Source organism: Crinia signifera, chromosome 6 (assembly GCF_055691185.1).
Source record: "Crinia signifera chromosome 6, ASM5569118v1, whole genome shotgun sequence".
NCBI lineage: Eukaryota > Metazoa > Chordata > Amphibia > Anura > Myobatrachidae > Crinia > Crinia signifera.
Genome location: NC_139222.1, coordinates 16,974,339 through 16,993,192, shown reverse-complemented (window position 1 = coordinate 16,993,192; position 18,854 = coordinate 16,974,339). Strand labels below are relative to the sequence as shown.

The following is an 18,854-nucleotide window of genomic DNA, read 5'->3' as shown; positions in this document are numbered from 1 at the left end:
GCCTGAAATTGAAAGTGACGGTCCTGCAGCGCAAACCTGAGGAACCGCCAGTGTTCTTGTTTGATGGGTACATGCAGATACGCATCTTGTATGTCGAGGGATGCCATGTAGTCCCCTGGTTGCAACGCCAGCACAATGGACTGCAAGGTCTCCATTTTGAACTTCGTGACCTGGAGGAATTTGTTTAGTCTCTTTATATATAAAATGGGACGGAAGGTCCCATTGGGCTTCCGCACCAAGAAAAGACTGGCGTAGAAACCTGTGCCTTGTTGCGACACTGGAACGGGGGCAATGACACCTGCTGACAGTAGTTTTTGTATGGCCTGTTCCAGGGCTACGCGCTTTTCCAAGTCCTTGGGAGAACTTGTTGAAAAGAACGAGCTTGGAATAGCCTTTGAAGACTACGTCTCGAACCCAAGCATCTTTCGTGGACTCCAGCCACATGTGCGAAAACTGAAGCAGGCGACCCCCCCCACCCTGGAATCCCCCAGGTGGAGCGCCGGCCCATCATGCCAAGGGCTTAACCTCGGGTTTATGTTCAGCACGTCTAGTGGGCCAGGGACGTTTTCCCCTGGCCCTAGAGGGCTTTGCGGGTTGGGCTTGAGTTTTTGTGAACGACTGTCCCCTACCCCTGCCCTGGAAACGAAAGGACTGGAACGCCTGTCGAGGACATGGAGCAGGAGTGGATGGCAGGAACGCCGCCTTCGAGGCAGCCACCGTGGCCACGATTTTGTCCAGCTCTGATCCAAACAATAGAGAACCCGCAAAGGGTAATGCCTCTAGAGTTTGTTTGGACTCAGTATCCGCTTTCCAAGAGCGAAGCCACAGAGATTGTCGTGCCGCCACTGCCGAGGCAGATGCTCTTGAAGTAAGAGTGGCTGCATCTAATGCAGCCTCTCCCAAATATAGTGCAGCCTGATGCATGATGTCAAGAATAGGAAACATGTCATCTACACTATCTCCCTCAGTAATAATATTAGTGAGGAGAGAAATCCATTTTACCATGGCCTTTGCCACCCAGGCAGATGCCAGGGTAGGCCGTGCAACCGCCCCAGTTGTTGTAAAAATCAGCTTAAGAAAGTTCTCCAACTTTCTGTCAGCGGCATCTTTAAGAGAGGCGGTTGGAATGGGTAAAGTATTGGAACGCACAATCTTAGCGATATGTGCATCCACTTTGGGAGGAGTCTCCCAGCGAAATCTATCCTCTGGAGGGTAGCGGGTATAGGGATTTAAACCGCTTAGGGAGCGGAAACTTCCTATTTGGTAACACCCAGGCCTCCCCAAGGAGTTAGGGAACACTGCCCGCGTCTGCTTGTGACGTTTAAAAGATGGGCCACAGACTGTACGGGTTCTGAGACCTCCTGTAAATTTAACACGTCTCTAACCGCAATTACCAGGGCCCCTACATCGACTTTTGATGTTATGTCGCCTCTAGAGGTGTCATCAGCATCTGCGTCGACTGTGTCGTCAACCAGCTGATCCTCCTCCTCATCAGTATCATCTGCATCAGTATCCTGATGGGTGAGGGTAGAAGGAATCTCACCACCCCGGGGCTTATGGGTTTTACCCTTTAAAGAGGCACGGATGCCCTGAACTGAGTCTGCCAAAGCACGCGCCCATGCAGGCTTCTCGGGGGGGGGGGGGGGCACATGGCCGAGACACGGATGGTCCCGGCTGCAGGGATGGTGCAGAAGAGAGCTTGTCTATTAACTGCGACATGACCTGGGTAAGCTTGGGCCCAAGCAGGTTCCCGTGAGGGAGCTGCCACAGGGAGCTGCGCATGTGTTTTTATACATTGTAAGCATAACCCCTCTACAAGCTGGGGTACGCCCGCTCTGCAACGCGTGCAGGACACCGATATAGGGGCCCATGTGTCGTCACCGCTTTCCTCTGACATTGTACAAGAGGCAGCTGACTGTAACATTTAACACAATATACTTTCTGACAGGCAGTGATAGTGTTAAGACAATATGAGACACAGCACACAAACAGAGCATACAATGCAAAATAAAAAACCTGGCACTGAGCTCCGCAAAGCACTAAGGCCGGCAGGAGCATAAATTACTGTAACCTGGTATCCTTGAAGGAGAGGTACAGGGGTTATTTGCCCAGATGGCCCGGCCGTGAAGAGATGGAACTCCAGACTGGCAGAGAGCTCTCTGTGTCCTTCCAACACGTGCAGCAGGCAGGCAGGAAGAGATCAGGGCTGGAAACCCCATGGGTACATCCTAGCACCTGTCTCCGGGGGAGGGGCTGTGTGAGGAGAGGCTCCCTCCCCCTGCTAGCAAATGGCCACTGGGAATATATGACTCATGTGGCGCCGGTAAAATGGCGGGGATCCGGCGCTTGCCGGGCGGCCCCACGTACCGACGCCACTGCCCACACTCAAAGTCTCCCTGGTGGTCCAGCGGGACAGAGTGCACAACACTACGAGAGGCGGCGGTTCTGCCGCTTGCTAGTGCAACCCGGCGATCCCCCTCGCCGAGCTGCTCAGCCGCCATTAGAAATGCGCACGCGCGCGCTCCCAGCGTTACCTGTAAGCGGTGCTCACCGCTGATGTCCCGGTCCCCGTCGCGGCTGTGCTCTCCAGTGCTCTAGAGCCAGCCGAACACCTCCGCTGTGGGAGCCATGTGGGTGGTGTTGGGCTGCCGGGTCCCGGGTGATGGAGCGCAGTGCAGGGGTCTAACAGACCCCCGGCGCTGCTGCTCTGTCACTGACTCCAGTCAGTGTAAAAATAAGAATAATAAAAAAATTTAAAAAAAGTTTTATGCTGCTATTATAGCAGCACCTTTCCAATGCGTGTTGGCTCCTGCCAGCACGATAAAAACTGACTAGCCTGGGAGGCGGGGTATAGGAGGTGAGAACCCAGGGGGCTGTCTCTGAGCAGCCAGAAGTTTAACCTTTCTGGTGCTGGATTGGTCGTGACGTCACTCCTAGACCCAATGTTATCCCTGGGGCCCCTGACGTCTACCGCTGAAGAAATATGCTTTCCTTTTAGTTAATGGTATAATCTTAGGGTACTTGTGTAGTTTCACGGCGCCACTAGATAGGATACGATTTAGTATGCGATTTGACATAAGATATCGCATAAGATATAGTATAAGATTTACTATCCATTTCGTTACCCCACTATCCACTAGGGCGTGGAGTTGATTTTATATAGCGTGGCGAGCGTACATGGAATGTATTTGAAGGAATTGCATGCAAATGGCATGCGATATTGGTGACTTGCTTTGAAACAACATCCGTGTCCCCTCGCGGGGCTCGCCACGCTCTATAAAATCAACTCCACGCCCTAGTGGATAGTGGGGTAATGTAATGGATAGTAAATCTTATGGAGCCCACACACGCACTGATCCCGGCGTGCGTTCTGTGCTTAACTAGCACACATAGCATTGCATCGTATGCCTTGTGCATGCGATGTGCATGCGATGCGATGCTTTGCTAGAAAAAGCTAGTACAAAAAGTATGTGCAGCACATACTTTTTGTACTGTACGATGAGGTGCCGCGGGAGCGCGCACCCCATCGTACAGCACCGCACCGCCGGCAACGGTGCGTGTGTGGGCTCCTTTATAGTATATCTTATGCGATATCTTATGTCAAATCGCATACTAAATCGTATCCTATCTAGTGGCGCTGTGAAACTACAAAAGTACCAATCCTTACTTAGAACTGCGTATGTAATACGGCCTACACACATGCCGATATTAAGGCATTTTCTAAGCGATTTTGCTTAGTTTGGCAAAGTCGCTTAGCAAATGCCCTCACATCGGTGTATGTGTGGGGGCTATATCGGCAGCAGTGCGCGTCCCCGCGCGTCTTTATCGCTGGTTGAGATGGATGGACAGTGTCCATCAATCTCAGCATTGGCAGGGTTCTCCCACCAGAGAACACTGGCGCTGTCTGCTCACTTAGCACACAGAGCTGATAGCTCGCTCTGTGTGTGGGCTGTCAGCTCTGTGTGCTATGCGATAGCGGCGCAGCACAGCCCGACCTAGCCTAGCTAGGTAGCCCTGCACACATCGCTATGTGTGTATGGCCCATTAGAATAAATATGCCTTTGAAAAGAGCTTACATGGCGGTTACCTAGGGGTCAGGATGTAGAATGATGGATGGAGTATCATCTATGACATGTGGCCCTTACATGACCACTAGGAAGTTCTTCATGGTTATAATGATGTATTTTGCTGTCTCTAGTGTTTAGCAATATGTCTTTATATGGTGTCATTTGTGATTAGTCCGGGTCACAGCTGAGCCTCTTGTAGGTTGGACCAGTTCTATTTAAACCTAGTCAAACCTTAATGAAATCGTCTTTTGGTCTTTGCGTCTGAGACACCCATGTTTGCGCATGTCAATAAACATCTACTATGCTTTTTCAAGTTACTCATTGGGGTCGACCAACCTGGCCTGTCTTGCCGGCCCGTGAGTATCCAGCCATGCGGCCACCTCCCTGGGAGTACAAAAACCTTGGTTTCACCATAATTGATCACATGCAGCCTAGATGGGAACAGCGTGGCATACGGAATGTTCCATTCTCTCAGACAATGTTTGATCGGATGAAATTGTGTACGGGTCTTTTGTATCTCCAAGGCAAAGTTGGGAAACACAGAAACCTTAGAGCCATTAATCAGAAGTGGGCCCCATCATGATAATTTAGAATCTTGGCGATGAATGTCCAAGGAGGGTACACCAGGGGGCAGCGATCAGAAAGGAACATGATGTGCTCTTTCTACTACAAATAGCAGGGTAAAGGAATCCACGCCAAACGTGTCCACCAGCCATTTTTTGAATAATGGGCAGGTCATATTGCACTTTTCCAAATTGGTCCATTAATCTAGCCTCGCTCGCCCTCACCACTTCCAGCACCCTCTGCAGCATGGCATCAGGAGAATATCCAGAGAACATTCTGGAGAAGAGGGAGGCTGGGAAGTGGGATCGTATTCCGCCGGGGTCGGCTTAGGATTGGCTGTCCGAGAAAATTTCTTCAAGCGAGCCGCCGAGACTTGATGTGACTTCCCCATCACAACTCTGAAGGATATTATAGAATATAAAACCAGGCGAGGTGAGAAGGGCAGTTCAGAAATATGTGATATAGAAAGATCAGTTTTTGAAGTGTTGATAGGCAAAGTGGTGTGTAGCAAACAACAGAAGGAGCAGGAGCTGGTCAAAGTCCCTGAGGGAAAGAGGTGGATGCAATAAGGCAGTGTATTGCCCACAGGGCACAGCAAAAGAGCAGTAAATCCACCACCCACACAGGCACAGCTCACCGCCAGCAGCAACACTCACACCCACCAGTGGAATAGGATAATTATGGAAGCACCAATCAGCAGTGCAGGCAGCAGAGAAACAACAGTGCTCACTGAATGGGGGCATCTCACAAGGCCTCCCAGTATCCGATCACAAGTTGAAGATTGGTCCCAGGCACCCTGCTCAAAACTGCAGGTTACAGGATCCCTCCAGTAGCAGACACATCAAGAGACTCACTAGCAGCAGTGACTGCAGCGTCCAGAGGCCGCCAGCTATGTAATGGCGGTGGTAGATGCGGCTTCATGCAAGCTCCGGAAATCCCCAGGAAGGAGCAGCAGCACGTCTCTGATCGTGGCCATGCAGGAGAGTAGCCAGGTCTAAGATTGCAGCGGCCAGTGGCGTAAACAATAGCACTGCAGACCCTGCGATGGCAGGGAGGTGCTGGGCAGGTGTGGGCGCCAGGGATCTGCGGGAGCTATTTCTACGCTGCTGCCGCATCTGCTGTGCCGGGAGAAGACACCCTGGTCCGGCACTCCTCCCGACTCGCACCTTATGAAAAATATCCTTTACAACATGGCCAACCCCTCAAAGCACAGTTTTTTAGCATGCTAGCGAAGCCTGCGGCCTCCTCTGGCATCCTTAAAAACGGTCTGCTGTTAGGGGTGGCCATTTTGTGAGGGACATTTTCACCGGGACCAGGCTGGGTCCAAACTCCTGCAAGATCCGGCGGCAGGCCATCGCAGCAGATAGGTAAGGTGGGGGTGGTTTGAGGGGGGGGGGGTGTATTTACTAGGAGTTGGGGACCGAAGTGTTCCAGGCAGGTGGGGGGGCATGATTTATTGTTACGCCATTCATCCCCAGCTCCCACAGGAATATCTGGCCGGGTAAGTGCGGCAGGGTGTGCAGTGCACAGCAGCGGGTCCAGGGGTGATGAGCTGCAAGGGAGGTCAGATGGCAATGACATCACTGGGTCCAGGATGGTGAGACAGGATATCAGGACGGAAAGCTCAACTGTAGAGCAGCTACTCCATACCCTCTGTGGCCACGCCCCCAGTTACTTCCTTTTTAATCCAGACAACTGTTACAATGTTTCTGTGCCTTAATGCATTCGTAGTTGTTTGTGTCACATCTAGGTAAGATACATTGTATCTATATTAGTATGCCATTTTTCATCTGGAATTACAGAATAGAACACATGGACATTAAAATCCGGATTTACCAACAACGTTGACTTTGTGTTTCTTATGATTAGTTAACAATGTAGAAAAGAGATAATGCAAGAGGAGAGTATCCTAGTGACTGCTGTAGGACAGAGGAAGCTTCGTAGTAGCCGTCAGGGACGGAGTATCCTAGTGACCACCGTAGGATAGAGGGAGCTTCCTAGTAGCAGTCAGGGAGTATCCTAGTGACCACCGTAGGATAGAGGGAGCTTCCTAGTAGCAGTCAGGAAGGGAGTATCCTAGTGACCATCATAGGATAGAGGGAGCTTCCTAGTAGCAGTCAGGGAGGGAGTATCCTAGTGGCCATCATAGGATAGATGGAGCTTCCTAGTAGCAGTCAGGAAGGGAGTATCCTAGTGACTGCTGTAGGACAGATGGAGCTTCCTAGTAGCAGTAAGGGAGGGAGTATCCTAGTGACCATCATAGGATAGAGGGAGCTTCCTAGTAGCAGGGAGGGAGGGAGTATCCTAGTGACCATCATAGGACAGAGGGAGCTTCCTAGTAGCAGTCAGGGAGGGAGTATCCTAGTGACCATCATAGGATAGAGGGAGCTTCCTAGTAGCAGTCAGGGAGGGAGTATCCTAGTGACCATCATAGGATAGAGGGAGCTTCCTAGTAGCAGTCAGGGAGGGAGTATCCTAGTGACCATCATAGGACAGATGGAGCTTCCTGGTAGCAGTCAGGAAGGGAGTATCCAGGGGTGCAAAATGGTGTACCAGTAAAAGATATATTGCCAGTACCCCATACCGCCATAACAAATAATAAGTGTTTAATGCGCATGCACACATATGTAATTGGAGGGGGCGTAGTCTCCTCCGCCCTGCCACAGCTGATTCCCTTCGGAGGGGATCGCATGTCTCTCCTTCCCCTCCCTGTGACTGGGCTGTCAGCCAATCTGAGCTCGCAGGCTGGCAGCCAATCAGGAGCCAGCCCGCTAGATATGATTGGCTGACGGCCCAGTAACACAGTCAGTCATGGACACAGTGAAGCCAGGGCAGGAGAGATGCGAGATGCGCTCCCCTCCCCAGGTAAGCAGAAGCAGGCAGTGGCAGCAGGGGACTGGAGTGGGGGAGAGACCGGACACAGCCAGCACTGCAGGAGTCACTCACTGAGGGTGAGTTGTGCTGCTGCTTACTTGTTCTGGAACTGTGGGGGCATATCTTGCACTGGGGGCATGTATGGCACTGTGGGGGCATATGTGTGGCACAATGGGGGCATATTAGTAATGGGCATCAGTTGTGCAGCAGTGGTGCAATGAGCATTATGGTGTGGGGCATTATGGCATGAGTCATATGTATTGGGTGTGTGATGTGAAACAGGCATTACTGTGTAAATTTTGACTGTGCATATTCGGCGTGCAATATTCCAGCCACTCCCCCTTGTGTCATATGACCATGCCCCTGACCACGCCCATTTTGCCATTGCGCACCTTTCGTGTGCGGCACAGTACCACTAATTCGTTTTTTTCCACTGGGAGTATCCTAGTGACCATCGTAGGATAGAGGGAGCTTCCTCATAGCTGTCAGGGAGGAAGTATCCTAGTGACCATCATAGGATAGAGGGAGCTTCCTCATAGCTGTCAGGGAGGAAGTATCCTAGTGACCGCTGTAGGATAGAGGGAGCTTCCTAGTAGCAGTCAGGGAGGGAGTATCCTAGTGACCATCATAGGATAGAGGGAGCCTCCTAGTAGCAGTCAGGAAGGGAGTATCCTAATGACCATCATAGTATAGAGGGAGCTTCCTAGTAGCAGTCAGGAAGGGAGTATCCTAGTGACCATCATAGGATAGAGGGAGCTTCCTAGTAGCAGTCAGGAAGGGAGTATCCTAGTGACCATCATAGGATAGAGGGAGCTTCCTAGTAGCAGTCAGGGAGGGAGTATCCTAGTGACCATCATAGGATAGAGGGAGCTTCCTAGTAGCAGTCAGGGAGGGAGTATCCTAGTGACCATCATAGGATAGAGGGAGCTTCCTAGTAGCAGTCAGGAAGGGAGTATCCTAGTGCCCATCGTAGGATAGAGGGAGCTTCCTAGTAGCAGTCAGGGAGGGAGTATCCTAGTGCCCATCGTAGGATAGAGGGAGCTTCCTAGTAGCAGTCAGGGAGGGAGTATCCTAGTGCCCATCGTAGTATAGGGGGAGCTTCCTAGTAGCAGTCAGGAAGGGAGTATCCTAGTGCCCATCGTAGTATAGGGGGATCTTCCTAGTAGCAGTCAGGGAGGGAGTATCCTAGTAACCACCATAGGATATAGGGAGCCTCCTAGTAGCAGTCAGGAAGGGAGTATCCTAGTGACCATCATAGGATAGAGGGAGCTTCCTAGTAGCAGTCAGGGAGGGAGTATCCTAGTGACCATCATAGGATAGAGGGAGCTTCCTAGTAGCAGTCAGGGAGGGAGTATCCAAGTGACCATCATAGGATAGAGGGAGCTTCCTAGTAGCAGTCAGGAAGGGAGTATCCTAGTGACCATCGTAGGATAGAGGGAGCTTCCTAGTAGCAGTCAGGAAGGGAGTATCCTAGTGACCATCGTAGGATAGAGGGAGCTTCCTAGTAGCAGTCAGGGAGGGAGTATCCTAGTGCCCATCGTAGGATAGAGGGAGTCTCCTAGTAGCAGTCAGGGAGGGAGTATCCTAGTGACCATCATAGGACAGAGGGAGCTTCCTAGTAGCAGTCAGGAAGGGAGTATCCTAGTGACCCTCATAGGATAGAGGGAGCTTCCTAGTAGCAGTCAGGGAGGGAGTATCCTAGTGACCATCATAGGACAGAGGGAGCTTCCTTGTCGCAGTCAGGAAGGGAGTATCCTAGTGGCCATCGTAGGATAGAGGGTGCTTCCTAGTAGCAGTCAGGAAGGGAGTATCCTAGTGACCATCGTAGGATAGAGGGAGCTTCCTAGTAGCAGTCAGGGAGGGAGTATCCTAGTGCCCATCGTAGTATAGGGGGAGCTTCCTAGTAGCAGTCAGGGAGGGAGTATCCTAGTGACCACTGTAGGATAGATGGAGCTTCCTAGTAGCAGTCAGGGAGGGAGTATCCTAGTGACCACCATAGGATATAAGGAGCCTCCTAGTAGCAGTCAGGAAGGGAGTATCCTAGTGACCATCATAGGATAGAGGGAGCTTCCTAGTAGCAGTCAGGGAGGGAGTATCCTAGTGACCATCATAGGATAGAGGGAGCTTCCTAGTAGCAGTCAGGGAGGGAGTATCCAAGTGACCATCGTAGGATAGAGGGAGCTTCCTAGTAGCAGTCAGGAAGGGAGTATCCTAGTGACCATCGTAGGATAGAGGGAGCTTCCTAGTAGCAGTCAGGGAGGGAGTATCCTAGTGACCATCGTAGGATAGAGGGAGCTTCCTAGTAGCAGTCAGGAAGGGAGTATCCTAGTGACCATCGTAGGATAGAGGGAGCTTCCTAGTAGCAGTCAGGGAGGGAGTATCCTAGTGCCCATCGTAGGATAGAGGGAGCTTCCTAGTAGCAGTCAGGGAGGGAGTATCCTTGTGACCATCATAGGACAGAGGGAGCTTCCTAGTCACAGTCAGGAAGGGAGTATCCTAGTGACCATCATAGGATAGAGGGAGCTTCCCAGTAGCAGTCAGGGAGGGAGTATCCTAGCGACCATCATAGGACAGAGGGAGCTTCCTAGTCGCAGTCAGGAAGGGAGTATCCTAGTGACCATCATAGGACAGAGGGAGCTTCCTAGTCGCAGTCAGGAAGGAAGTATCCTAGTGACCATCATAGGACAGAGGGAGATTCCTAGTAGCAGGGAGGGCGTATCCTAGTGACCATCATAGGATAGAGGGAGCTTCCTAGTAGCAGTCAGGAAGGGAGTATCCTAGTGACCATCATAGGACAGAGGGAGCTTCCTAGTAGCAGTCACAAAGGGAGTATCCTAGTGACCATCATAGGACAGATGGAGCTTCCTAGTAGCAGGGAGGGAGTATCCTAGTGACCATCATAGGACAGAGGGAGCTTCCTAGTAGCAGGGAGGGCGTATCCTAGTGACCATCATAGGAGAGAGGGAGCTTCCTAGTAGCAGTCAGGAAGGGAGTATCCTAGTGACCATCATAGGACAGAGGGAGCTTCCTAGTAGCAGTCACGAAGGGAGTATCCTAGTGACCATCATAGGACAGATGGAGCTTCCTAGTAGCAGGGAGGGAGTATCCTAGTGACCATCATAGGACAGAGGGAGCTTCCTAGTAGCAGTCAGGAAGGGAGTATCCTAGTGACCGTCATAGGACAGAGGGAGCTTCCTAGTAGCAGTCAGGGAGGGAGTATCCTAGTAACCATCGTAGGATAGAGGGAGCTTCCTCGTAGCTGTCACGAAGGGAGTATCCTAGTGACCATCATAGGATAGAGGGAGCCTCCTAGTAGCAGTCAGGGAGGGAGTATCCTAGTGACCATCATAGGACAGAGGGAGCTTCCTTGTAACGGTCACGAAGGGAGTATCCTAGTGACCATCATAGGACAGAGGGAGCTTCCTAGTAGCAGTCAGGGAGGGAGTATCCGAGTGACCGTCATAGGACAGAGGGAGCTTCCTAGTAGCAGTCAAGGAGTATCCTAAATCACATCTCATTCTCCTATTAAGTGTCACTTGGTAATAGTCGTGCTGGCAGGGCAGCTGAGTGGGACACGCGCCCTGTGAATAATGTTTGCTCCCCTGTAAATGTTTGTGTGTTCAACCCGTGTCCATTCAAAACTTCAATAGGGATGCTAGATGTGTGTTCCCTGTAGGAGAAAGCAGTCTGGAAGTCGAAGGGATGTGGACAAGAACCAACAGGGTGATGGAAAGATGGACAAGGAAACCGGTGGTTCCTAGGGCATTCTTCCCTGGCCTGGCTGAGGCAGCCCATGGCCTGACTAACCTTGGCAGGGAAGGTATGTGTAAACTGGTCAAAACTTACTGGTGTGCCCCAGAGTTTGCTTCACAGGCAGGTAAGACGGCAATGTCATGCCTTACTTGTCTGAGGAAAAACACTGGAAAGGCCGTTCCACATCTCTCCTCTAGAGGATTCTTTGCAGGTAATACAAATTGACTTCATACAGTTAGCTCCTTGTAGAAATGTATTTGCTATTATTGGTATGTGTTGATATATTTATGTATAGATATGGTATCTCAGAAAGTCTAGGTTATGTGTAAACTCCTAGGGATTGATAGTAAACTCCATACTCCCTACTGATCCCAGGCAAGCGCTGAGGTGGAGAGCGTGAAGGGTACTATCAAGAACAAACTGGGTAAAGTTATAGCTGAAATAGAGTTGCTATGGCCAGGGGCACTGCCCATTGTGCTGTATAGCAGTAGAATCACTCTCAAAGTTCCATTTCATTTGTCCCCAATGAAACATTGCTTGACCGGCAACCACCCATTATGATAGATCCACAGGATGATCTTAGATGTAACCAACTGTTTTTGCAACACATATTAAAGATGAACCAACAACTGAAAATGCAGCAAAGAAGAACTTGTTGGCACTTGACATGCCTGTTGAGAACTGTCATAACCGTGAACCAAGAGCTTTTGTTGTTTCCCATGATTTGCCACACACAGGTTGCTTGATAGACCATTTAGAAGGACCATACCAGGTCTTGTTGACCAGCACTACCTCAATAACAGTCGCAGAGAGAGAGATTCGGGTACATTCGTCCCACTGCATGCAGGCCAGAAACCCAGAAGTTCCTTGTTCTGAAAGCGAACAAGAGAAAATATCGCAAGAGGCATTTTTCCGGGAGGACTGAAAAGTAGCCATGGTCAAGCAACCTGTACAAGCTACAGAAAGGACTGTGACAAAGCCCCACTGGTAAAAGGTTGGAGGGACCATTATCAACAGTTTTTGTTTTTCCCCTCTTTTGGTTCTATTTTTGATTCCCGTTCTTTTTCCCAAATCAAGGACATGGTTTTTAAATTGCTGCCAAGTTATAGGACAAATGGAACAGGGTTCTGAGAGTGTATTAACCAACCCAGATCAGGTTGAGATAGAATCTCTAAGTAAGCCTGATATGTTACCCAAAACCGGAGTTGGTAAGAAGGTGTTATAGTGGTGATAAAATGTACAGAAATCATGTAAGGACGAGAGACACCAAGGAAGATGAGGGTTTGGTATATGACCCTATAAATCGAATCCATCATCCTCTTAAGGATACCATATCTGAAAAATGTATATAAATGTAACACCCCTGTTTATTTTTGTCCCATATCCCCACATCTCTTCTAGGTTACGTGAAGTCCCCACATCCTACCAATGGTACTAGTAATCTCTCCATGCATAGAAAGGTTGTTCCCCATATGTCCCCAATAATTATGAATAAATTGTTAGGTAAATGTGTTCCCCATTTATCCATAATCTAGGATTAGCCATAGCTCATAAGGATTAATTCCCCTTTTATGTAAAATCATGTACCTTTAATATTTTATTGTTGTTATAAATTTTTTTGTTTCCAGATATTTTGAAATGTGCAGGTTATTTTACCGTCAAAGGGTGGACTGTCGAAGTCGAGTTGCACCCACGCCACACTAGCATGGTATGGCCGCCATTTTGGTTTGCAGAGTTACGTAAATAGAGTATGGAAACAAGTAGGAATAATTGTGCGAACCCTAAGTGCAGCCATACTAATACACATAAACTCATACTCCACACTAACAAATAATAAAATATAGTTATATGGTTAAATATCGCTACACATAGTATTAAGGATAATACAGGATTCCACCTGGACATATTTAGTACCTATGTGATCAGTCTCTCACACACAGTACTCTGGTGTTTGTTTGAAATATGCAGCATATACCAGCAATAAGTTATCAACTGTGGTTATAAAACATATGGGGCAGATTTATTAAGCTTGGAGAAGAGATAAACTGGAGATAAAGCGGAGAAAAGGAGATAAAGCACCAGCCAATCAACTCCCAACTGTCTTTTTCAAACACAGCTGATTGGCTGTGCTTTATCTCCGTTTACCTTTTCTCCGCTTTATCTCCAGTTTATCTCTTCTGCAAGCTTAATAATTCTGCCCCATGTATTTGAAGCCATGTGCAGAAGTGAACAGATGGTTTCCATGTGCACAGCAAAGACCCCTGGACATGATGACAATGCTTGGAGAAAATGACCAAATAAGGAGAGGAAACCTGACCTCTTGACCAATTAGAACTTTATTGTATCCCATTGTCAGGACCCTATATATTTGTGAGCAAGCCAGAAATGTCCCTTCTGGCCTGAGCTCAGATTGAATACAGATAACACTGCGGCAGTGTGCGGGTGATATTGAGACATGGTAATTGTAGCCGATTGTATTTATATCTGTTTTTCCCCTTTTTATTATTGTTTGTATTGTATGGTGATCTGTACATCCTGTTATTTGCTTTCATATTTCTGTAACACCCTGTTGTCCGCTAGGGACTCAAATATATGGTTAAGGACTTGGTATAAATTCCAGAATAAGGGTTACAAAGCCTCGACTATCATTCGCAATAAGCGGAAAGGTTTAAAGGAAATGATACCTGGTGTTTTTACTTATAATGAAGTATTGCGAATGGATACCGCCTTCAGGGTATCGGTTTAGCGTGTGTGATACAAGAATAAGGTTCACTACGTGGGGCTACGTTTTAGTTCGCCCGTAGTTAGGAATAAATGGTTGTACGTTTACAGACACCAGTACGTAAACTGCGCACTTCACTCATTATCCATCGGTTTGATATTAAATAGACATTAAAAACATTCATTTCTATTTCAGATTACTGGAACCAAGAGTTATAATCTGGTACCAGCTCCCAAAGTGCAATGATCTGCTGGGTATAGTATCCCCGGGTAACCACAGTCACTCTGACACATCATACAATAGGGCCCGGAGTATAAAAGGGAAACAATACAATTGTTAGGGGTCACACTCATGGTTGTATACAGATGGTTATATTTTAGGTTCTCATTAAGTACAATCTATTGTGCAAAACATATTAAGCAGACGCTAAAAGGCCGGTTCTAGTACAACATGTATAGTACAGAGTAATAATAAGGAATAGCTAATATTAGAGCTCAAACCTAGAAGGTGGAATTAACATGGTTATGCCTCTGCTCTATATCATGTCCTGTAGGAGAGTTCAACAAATGACAATGGCCTTAGGCAAGTTGATTGACAGGGGCCAGGCGTCTGGGGGTGTAATACCAGATTTTTCTGGGCGACAGCTCCTGGCTGTTGGTAGGAAGAGATGCTTATGTCAACAGTGGTCCCAATCTCCCCACATCCACTGCCGAGGGGTAGGAATTTATTCAATAGTTCAATTAATTGTCCCCCTCCTTGCATGGCTGTGATCACACAGGAATTTTACTTGTGCCGTGCAGACTTTACCTGAACGCCGGGCTCTGAAAACCCAGCCAAGAGATCAGCTCTGAATCGAGCCGTAAGAACATGGGAATGGTTTCTTACATGTGTGACTTCTTTTATGTCGGACAATACTGTATTTCTTCTTGAAACGTTTCCCACATTCTGTACATGTAAATGGTTTCTCACCTGTGTGATTTCTCACATGTACAACTAGATCTGATTTCCTGCTAAAAAATTTCCCACACTCAGAACATGAAAATGGTTTCTCACCTGTGTGACTTCTCACATGTACAACTAGATCTGATTTCTTGCTAAAAAATTTCCCACACTCAGAACATGGAAACGGCTTCTCACCGGTGTGACTTCTCAGATGTACAACTAGATCTGATTTCCTGATAAAAAATTTCCCACACTCAGAACATGGAAACGGCTTCTCACCTTTGTGAATTCTCACGTGTTGGTCAAGTATGGATTTCTTCTTAAAACATTTGCCACATTCTGTACATGGATACGGCTTCTCACCTGTGTGACTTCTCACATGTACAACTAGATCTGATTTCCTGATAAAAGATTTCTCACACTCAGAACATGAAAATGGCTTCTCACCTGTGTGACTTCTCAGATGTACAACTAGATCTGATTTCCTGATAAAAAATTTCCCACACTCAGAACATGGAAACGGCTTCTCACCTTTGTGAGTTCTCACGTGTTGGTCAAGCATGAATTTCTGCTTAAAACATTTGCCACATTCTGTACATGGATACGGCTTCTCACCTGTGTGACTTCTCACATGTACAACTAGATCTGATTTCCTGATAAAAGATTTCTCACACTCAGAACATGAAAATGGCTTCTCACCTGTGTGACTTCTCAGATGTACAACTAGATCTGGTTTCCTGATAAAAGATTCCCCACACTCAGAACATGGAAACGGCTTCTCACCTGTGTGAGTTCTCACATGAACAACTAGATCTGATTTCCTGATAAAAGATTTCTCACACTCAGAACATGGAAACAGCTTCTCATCCGTGTGAGTTCTCTGATGTCTAACAAAATCTGACTGATTTATAAAACATGTATCACACTCAGAACAGGTAAATATGTCAGCACCTGTATGAGCTGCTCTATGTGTAGCAGTATCTGAGTTACCAGGAGAACAGTCCTCAGAATCAGAAGTATCAGGTGATTTATCTGCACTATGAAGCACTGGCTGTATATTTAGGGTAATGGAGGTTTCTTCTGAAGAATCCTGCATGATGTTATCTTCTGGTTTATTATCTGGAGACAGAATAAGACGTCCCTCCGAGGTATTCCTTCTTCTGTGTCCATCTGATGGAAATAACATACAGATATAGAAATATCGCTCTTCCCCTTTCCCCTCACCCATTTCATACTATCAGTGAGTACAAGTTATTCCGTTATAAATACTTTCCTACAGTACTAAATATCATTCTTATATTATTATTAGTCTCATCCTTCTGCCCAGTGACCATGGTGATGACCAGGGCTTCCCCTTCCTGGTGCCAGTATAGGTGGCTCTGGCTCCTTTCCTGGTAGCAGCAGGGAGGTGTGCGGTGCCCTGTGTAAGATTTATAGGGACAGGCACCAAATATGTAACTTCATGTTGGTGCCACATTAGTACCACAGCCTATAAAATGCCATCTCTAGGCACTACCCAGTGGCAAAGTATTAGCCACCTGTACTATGGTGTCCATTCTGTAATAGTCCCTGTGTTCTGATCTGATACATCTGACAAGTCTTTGCTTACTCCTATGATATGAGAGCATGGGGTTTTGTTACCTTGAAGAAGAGTCGTAAATCTTATATAAGGGGCACAAAGCTTATCTGTGTTTCTGGCTGTATGCCCAGATGTTGAGAAACAAAATCTTAGTAGTGATGTGAACAAGCTGGGGTGTGCCAATTAGTGGCAATTTGTGTATAGTTATGAAATGCAATTATATGTGTGAAACCCATTCTGTAATAGATAAGAAAACAAATAAATGTAAGCTAGACTAATAAACTTCAGAACATCTCTTTGACACTCCAGTGTGTGTGTCGATTTGATTTCTCCTGCTAGCAGTAAGGGAACACAGGTTATTGATCAAATCCCGGAGACTAAGGACAGGCAGTTGTTAGAACCCCCTCACAGAAGGTTCAGGGATGGGGGAACACCTCTAACAGATACTCCTCTTAGTGACTTCCCAGTGTGACCTCTGGCTTTGACCCACTTAACCTACACTATAATATGCCCCCCGAGCAGTCTATGTCTGCCCACAATTCCTTCATACCCACTTACCCGTACCCTGGACCACACTCAGAGATCCGTGACTTGCACATAAGGTTCCCCGAAGCCCAAACCTCATTGTGTGAGTCCCTGGTAAAAGCCAGAGGAGGGTGCAGAATAAGAGGCTGCTGTAGTGACAGAGGAGGGTGCAGGATAAGAGGCTGCTGTAGTGACAGAGGAGGGTGCAGAATAAGAGGCTGCTGTAGTGACAGAGGAGGGTGCAGGATAAGAGGCCGCTGTAGTGACAGAGGAGGGTGCAGGATAAGAGGCCGCTGTAGTGACAGAGGAGGGTGCGGGATAAGAGGCTACTGTAGTGACAGAGGAGGGTGCAGGATAATAGGCTGCTGAAGTGACAGATGAGGGTGCGGGATAAGAGGCCGCTGTAGTGACAGAGGAGGGTGCGGGATAAGAGGCCACTGTAGTGACAGAGGAGGGTGCGGGATAAGAGGCCGCTGTAGTGACAGAGGAGGGTGCGGGATAAGAGGCCGCTGTAGTGACAGAGGAGGGTGCGGGATAAGAGGCTGCTGTAGTGACAGAGGAGGGTGCGGGATAAGAGGCCGCTGTAGTGACAGAGGAGGGTGCGGGATAAGAGGCCGCTGTAGTGACAGAGGAGGGTGCAGGATAAGAGGCCGCTGTAGTGACAGAGGAGGGTGTAGGATAAGAGTCCGCTGTAGTGACAGAGGAGGGTGCGGGATAAGAGGCCGCTGTAGTGACAGAGGAGGGTGCGGGATAAGAGGCCGCTGTAGTGACAGAGGAGGGTGCAGGATAAGAGGCCGCTGTAGTGACAGATGAGGGTGCGGGATAAGAGGCCGCTGTAGTGACAGAGGAGGGTGTAGGATAAGAGGCCGCTGTAGTGACAGAGGAGGGTGTAGGATAAGAGTCCGCTGTAGTGACAGAGGAGGGTGCGGGATAAGAGGCCGCTGTAGTGACAGAGGAGGGTGCGGGATAAGAGGCCGCTGTAGTGACAGAGGAGGGTGCGGGATAAGAGGATGCTGTAGTGACAGAGGAGGGTGCAGGATAAGAGGCCGCTGTAGTGACAGAGGAGGGTGCAGGATAAGAGGCCGCTGTAGTGACAGAGGAGGGTGCAGGATAAGAGGCTGCTGTAGTGACAGAACAAGGAGAATATGTGACTCTGTAATAAGTGATTATTACTCACCTGCAGTGGCATAACTATGGAGGGTGCAGGACATGTAATTGCTATGGGGCCCAGACCTTTGGGGGGCCCGAGGGCTCAGCAGGCATCCCCTGCACCCTCATCCCGTCCAAGTCCCGTAACTCCTCCCTGCCCGCGGTGCCATGTTTTGGGCTATGAAGGGGGAGGATCCGGTCTGGCTAATCCAGCCTCTGCTCTCCCCTCTCTCTTTGACAAGGCCGGGGCTCAACGTCACTAACTGGTGACCAGCCCCGGCGTGGAAATAGTGTGCTGCGGCTGGTCCTGTTGTGTATGGGGAGTGTGGGAACCGGGCCTGGCAGCGCTGACGCTGCCACGCTGATGTAGATGTCGGCGCCCGCACTGAGTGGAGATCAGCGCTGCTGAGGACACAGAGGGGACCTGCGCAGCTGAAGAGACCCGGCAATGAGGTAAAGAGCAGGCGCCGCGGAGGGGACCCACGATGCTGAGCCTGAGAAGCGGTGATGATGCAGAGATCTGGTGCCGTTCTACTGCTGCTAGCCTGGAGGTACCAAGCAGTGTCTCTCTCTCTGTCTGTCTGTCTGTGTCTGTCTGTCTGTGTCTGTCTGTGTCTGTCTGTCTGTGTCTGTCTGTCTGTGTCTGTCTGTGTCTGTCTGTGTCTGTCTGTGTCTGTCT

General features: G+C 48.8%; 4 protein-coding genes across 9 annotated transcripts in view; 2 read left to right on the top strand and 2 right to left on the bottom strand.

The window, feature by feature from the left end:
- Positions 1–18,854, bottom strand: part of LOC146010000 (uncharacterized) — a 475,993-nt gene that overhangs the window by 121,886 nt on the left and 335,253 nt on the right. The window lies entirely within an intron of this gene.
- The window catches only part of LOC146010056 (uncharacterized), a 260,220-nt gene that overhangs the window by 34,863 nt on the left and 206,503 nt on the right, over positions 1–18,854 (top strand). The gene's annotated exons all lie outside the window — the stretch shown is intronic.
- The window catches only part of LOC146010005 (uncharacterized), a 730,148-nt gene that overhangs the window by 545,288 nt on the left and 166,006 nt on the right, over positions 1–18,854 (top strand). The gene's annotated exons all lie outside the window — the stretch shown is intronic.
- LOC146010077 (uncharacterized) overlaps positions 13,577–18,854 on the bottom strand; it is a 49,930-nt gene continuing 44,652 nt past the window's right edge. For both annotated transcript variants that reach the window (XM_083150972.1, XM_083150971.1), the window contains one exon: positions 13,577–16,092. In XM_083150972.1, the coding sequence (XP_083007098.1) occupies positions 14,822–16,092 (1,271 nt within the window). In that variant the 3' untranslated portion in view covers positions 13,577–14,821. The remainder of the gene's footprint in view (positions 16,093–18,854) is intronic.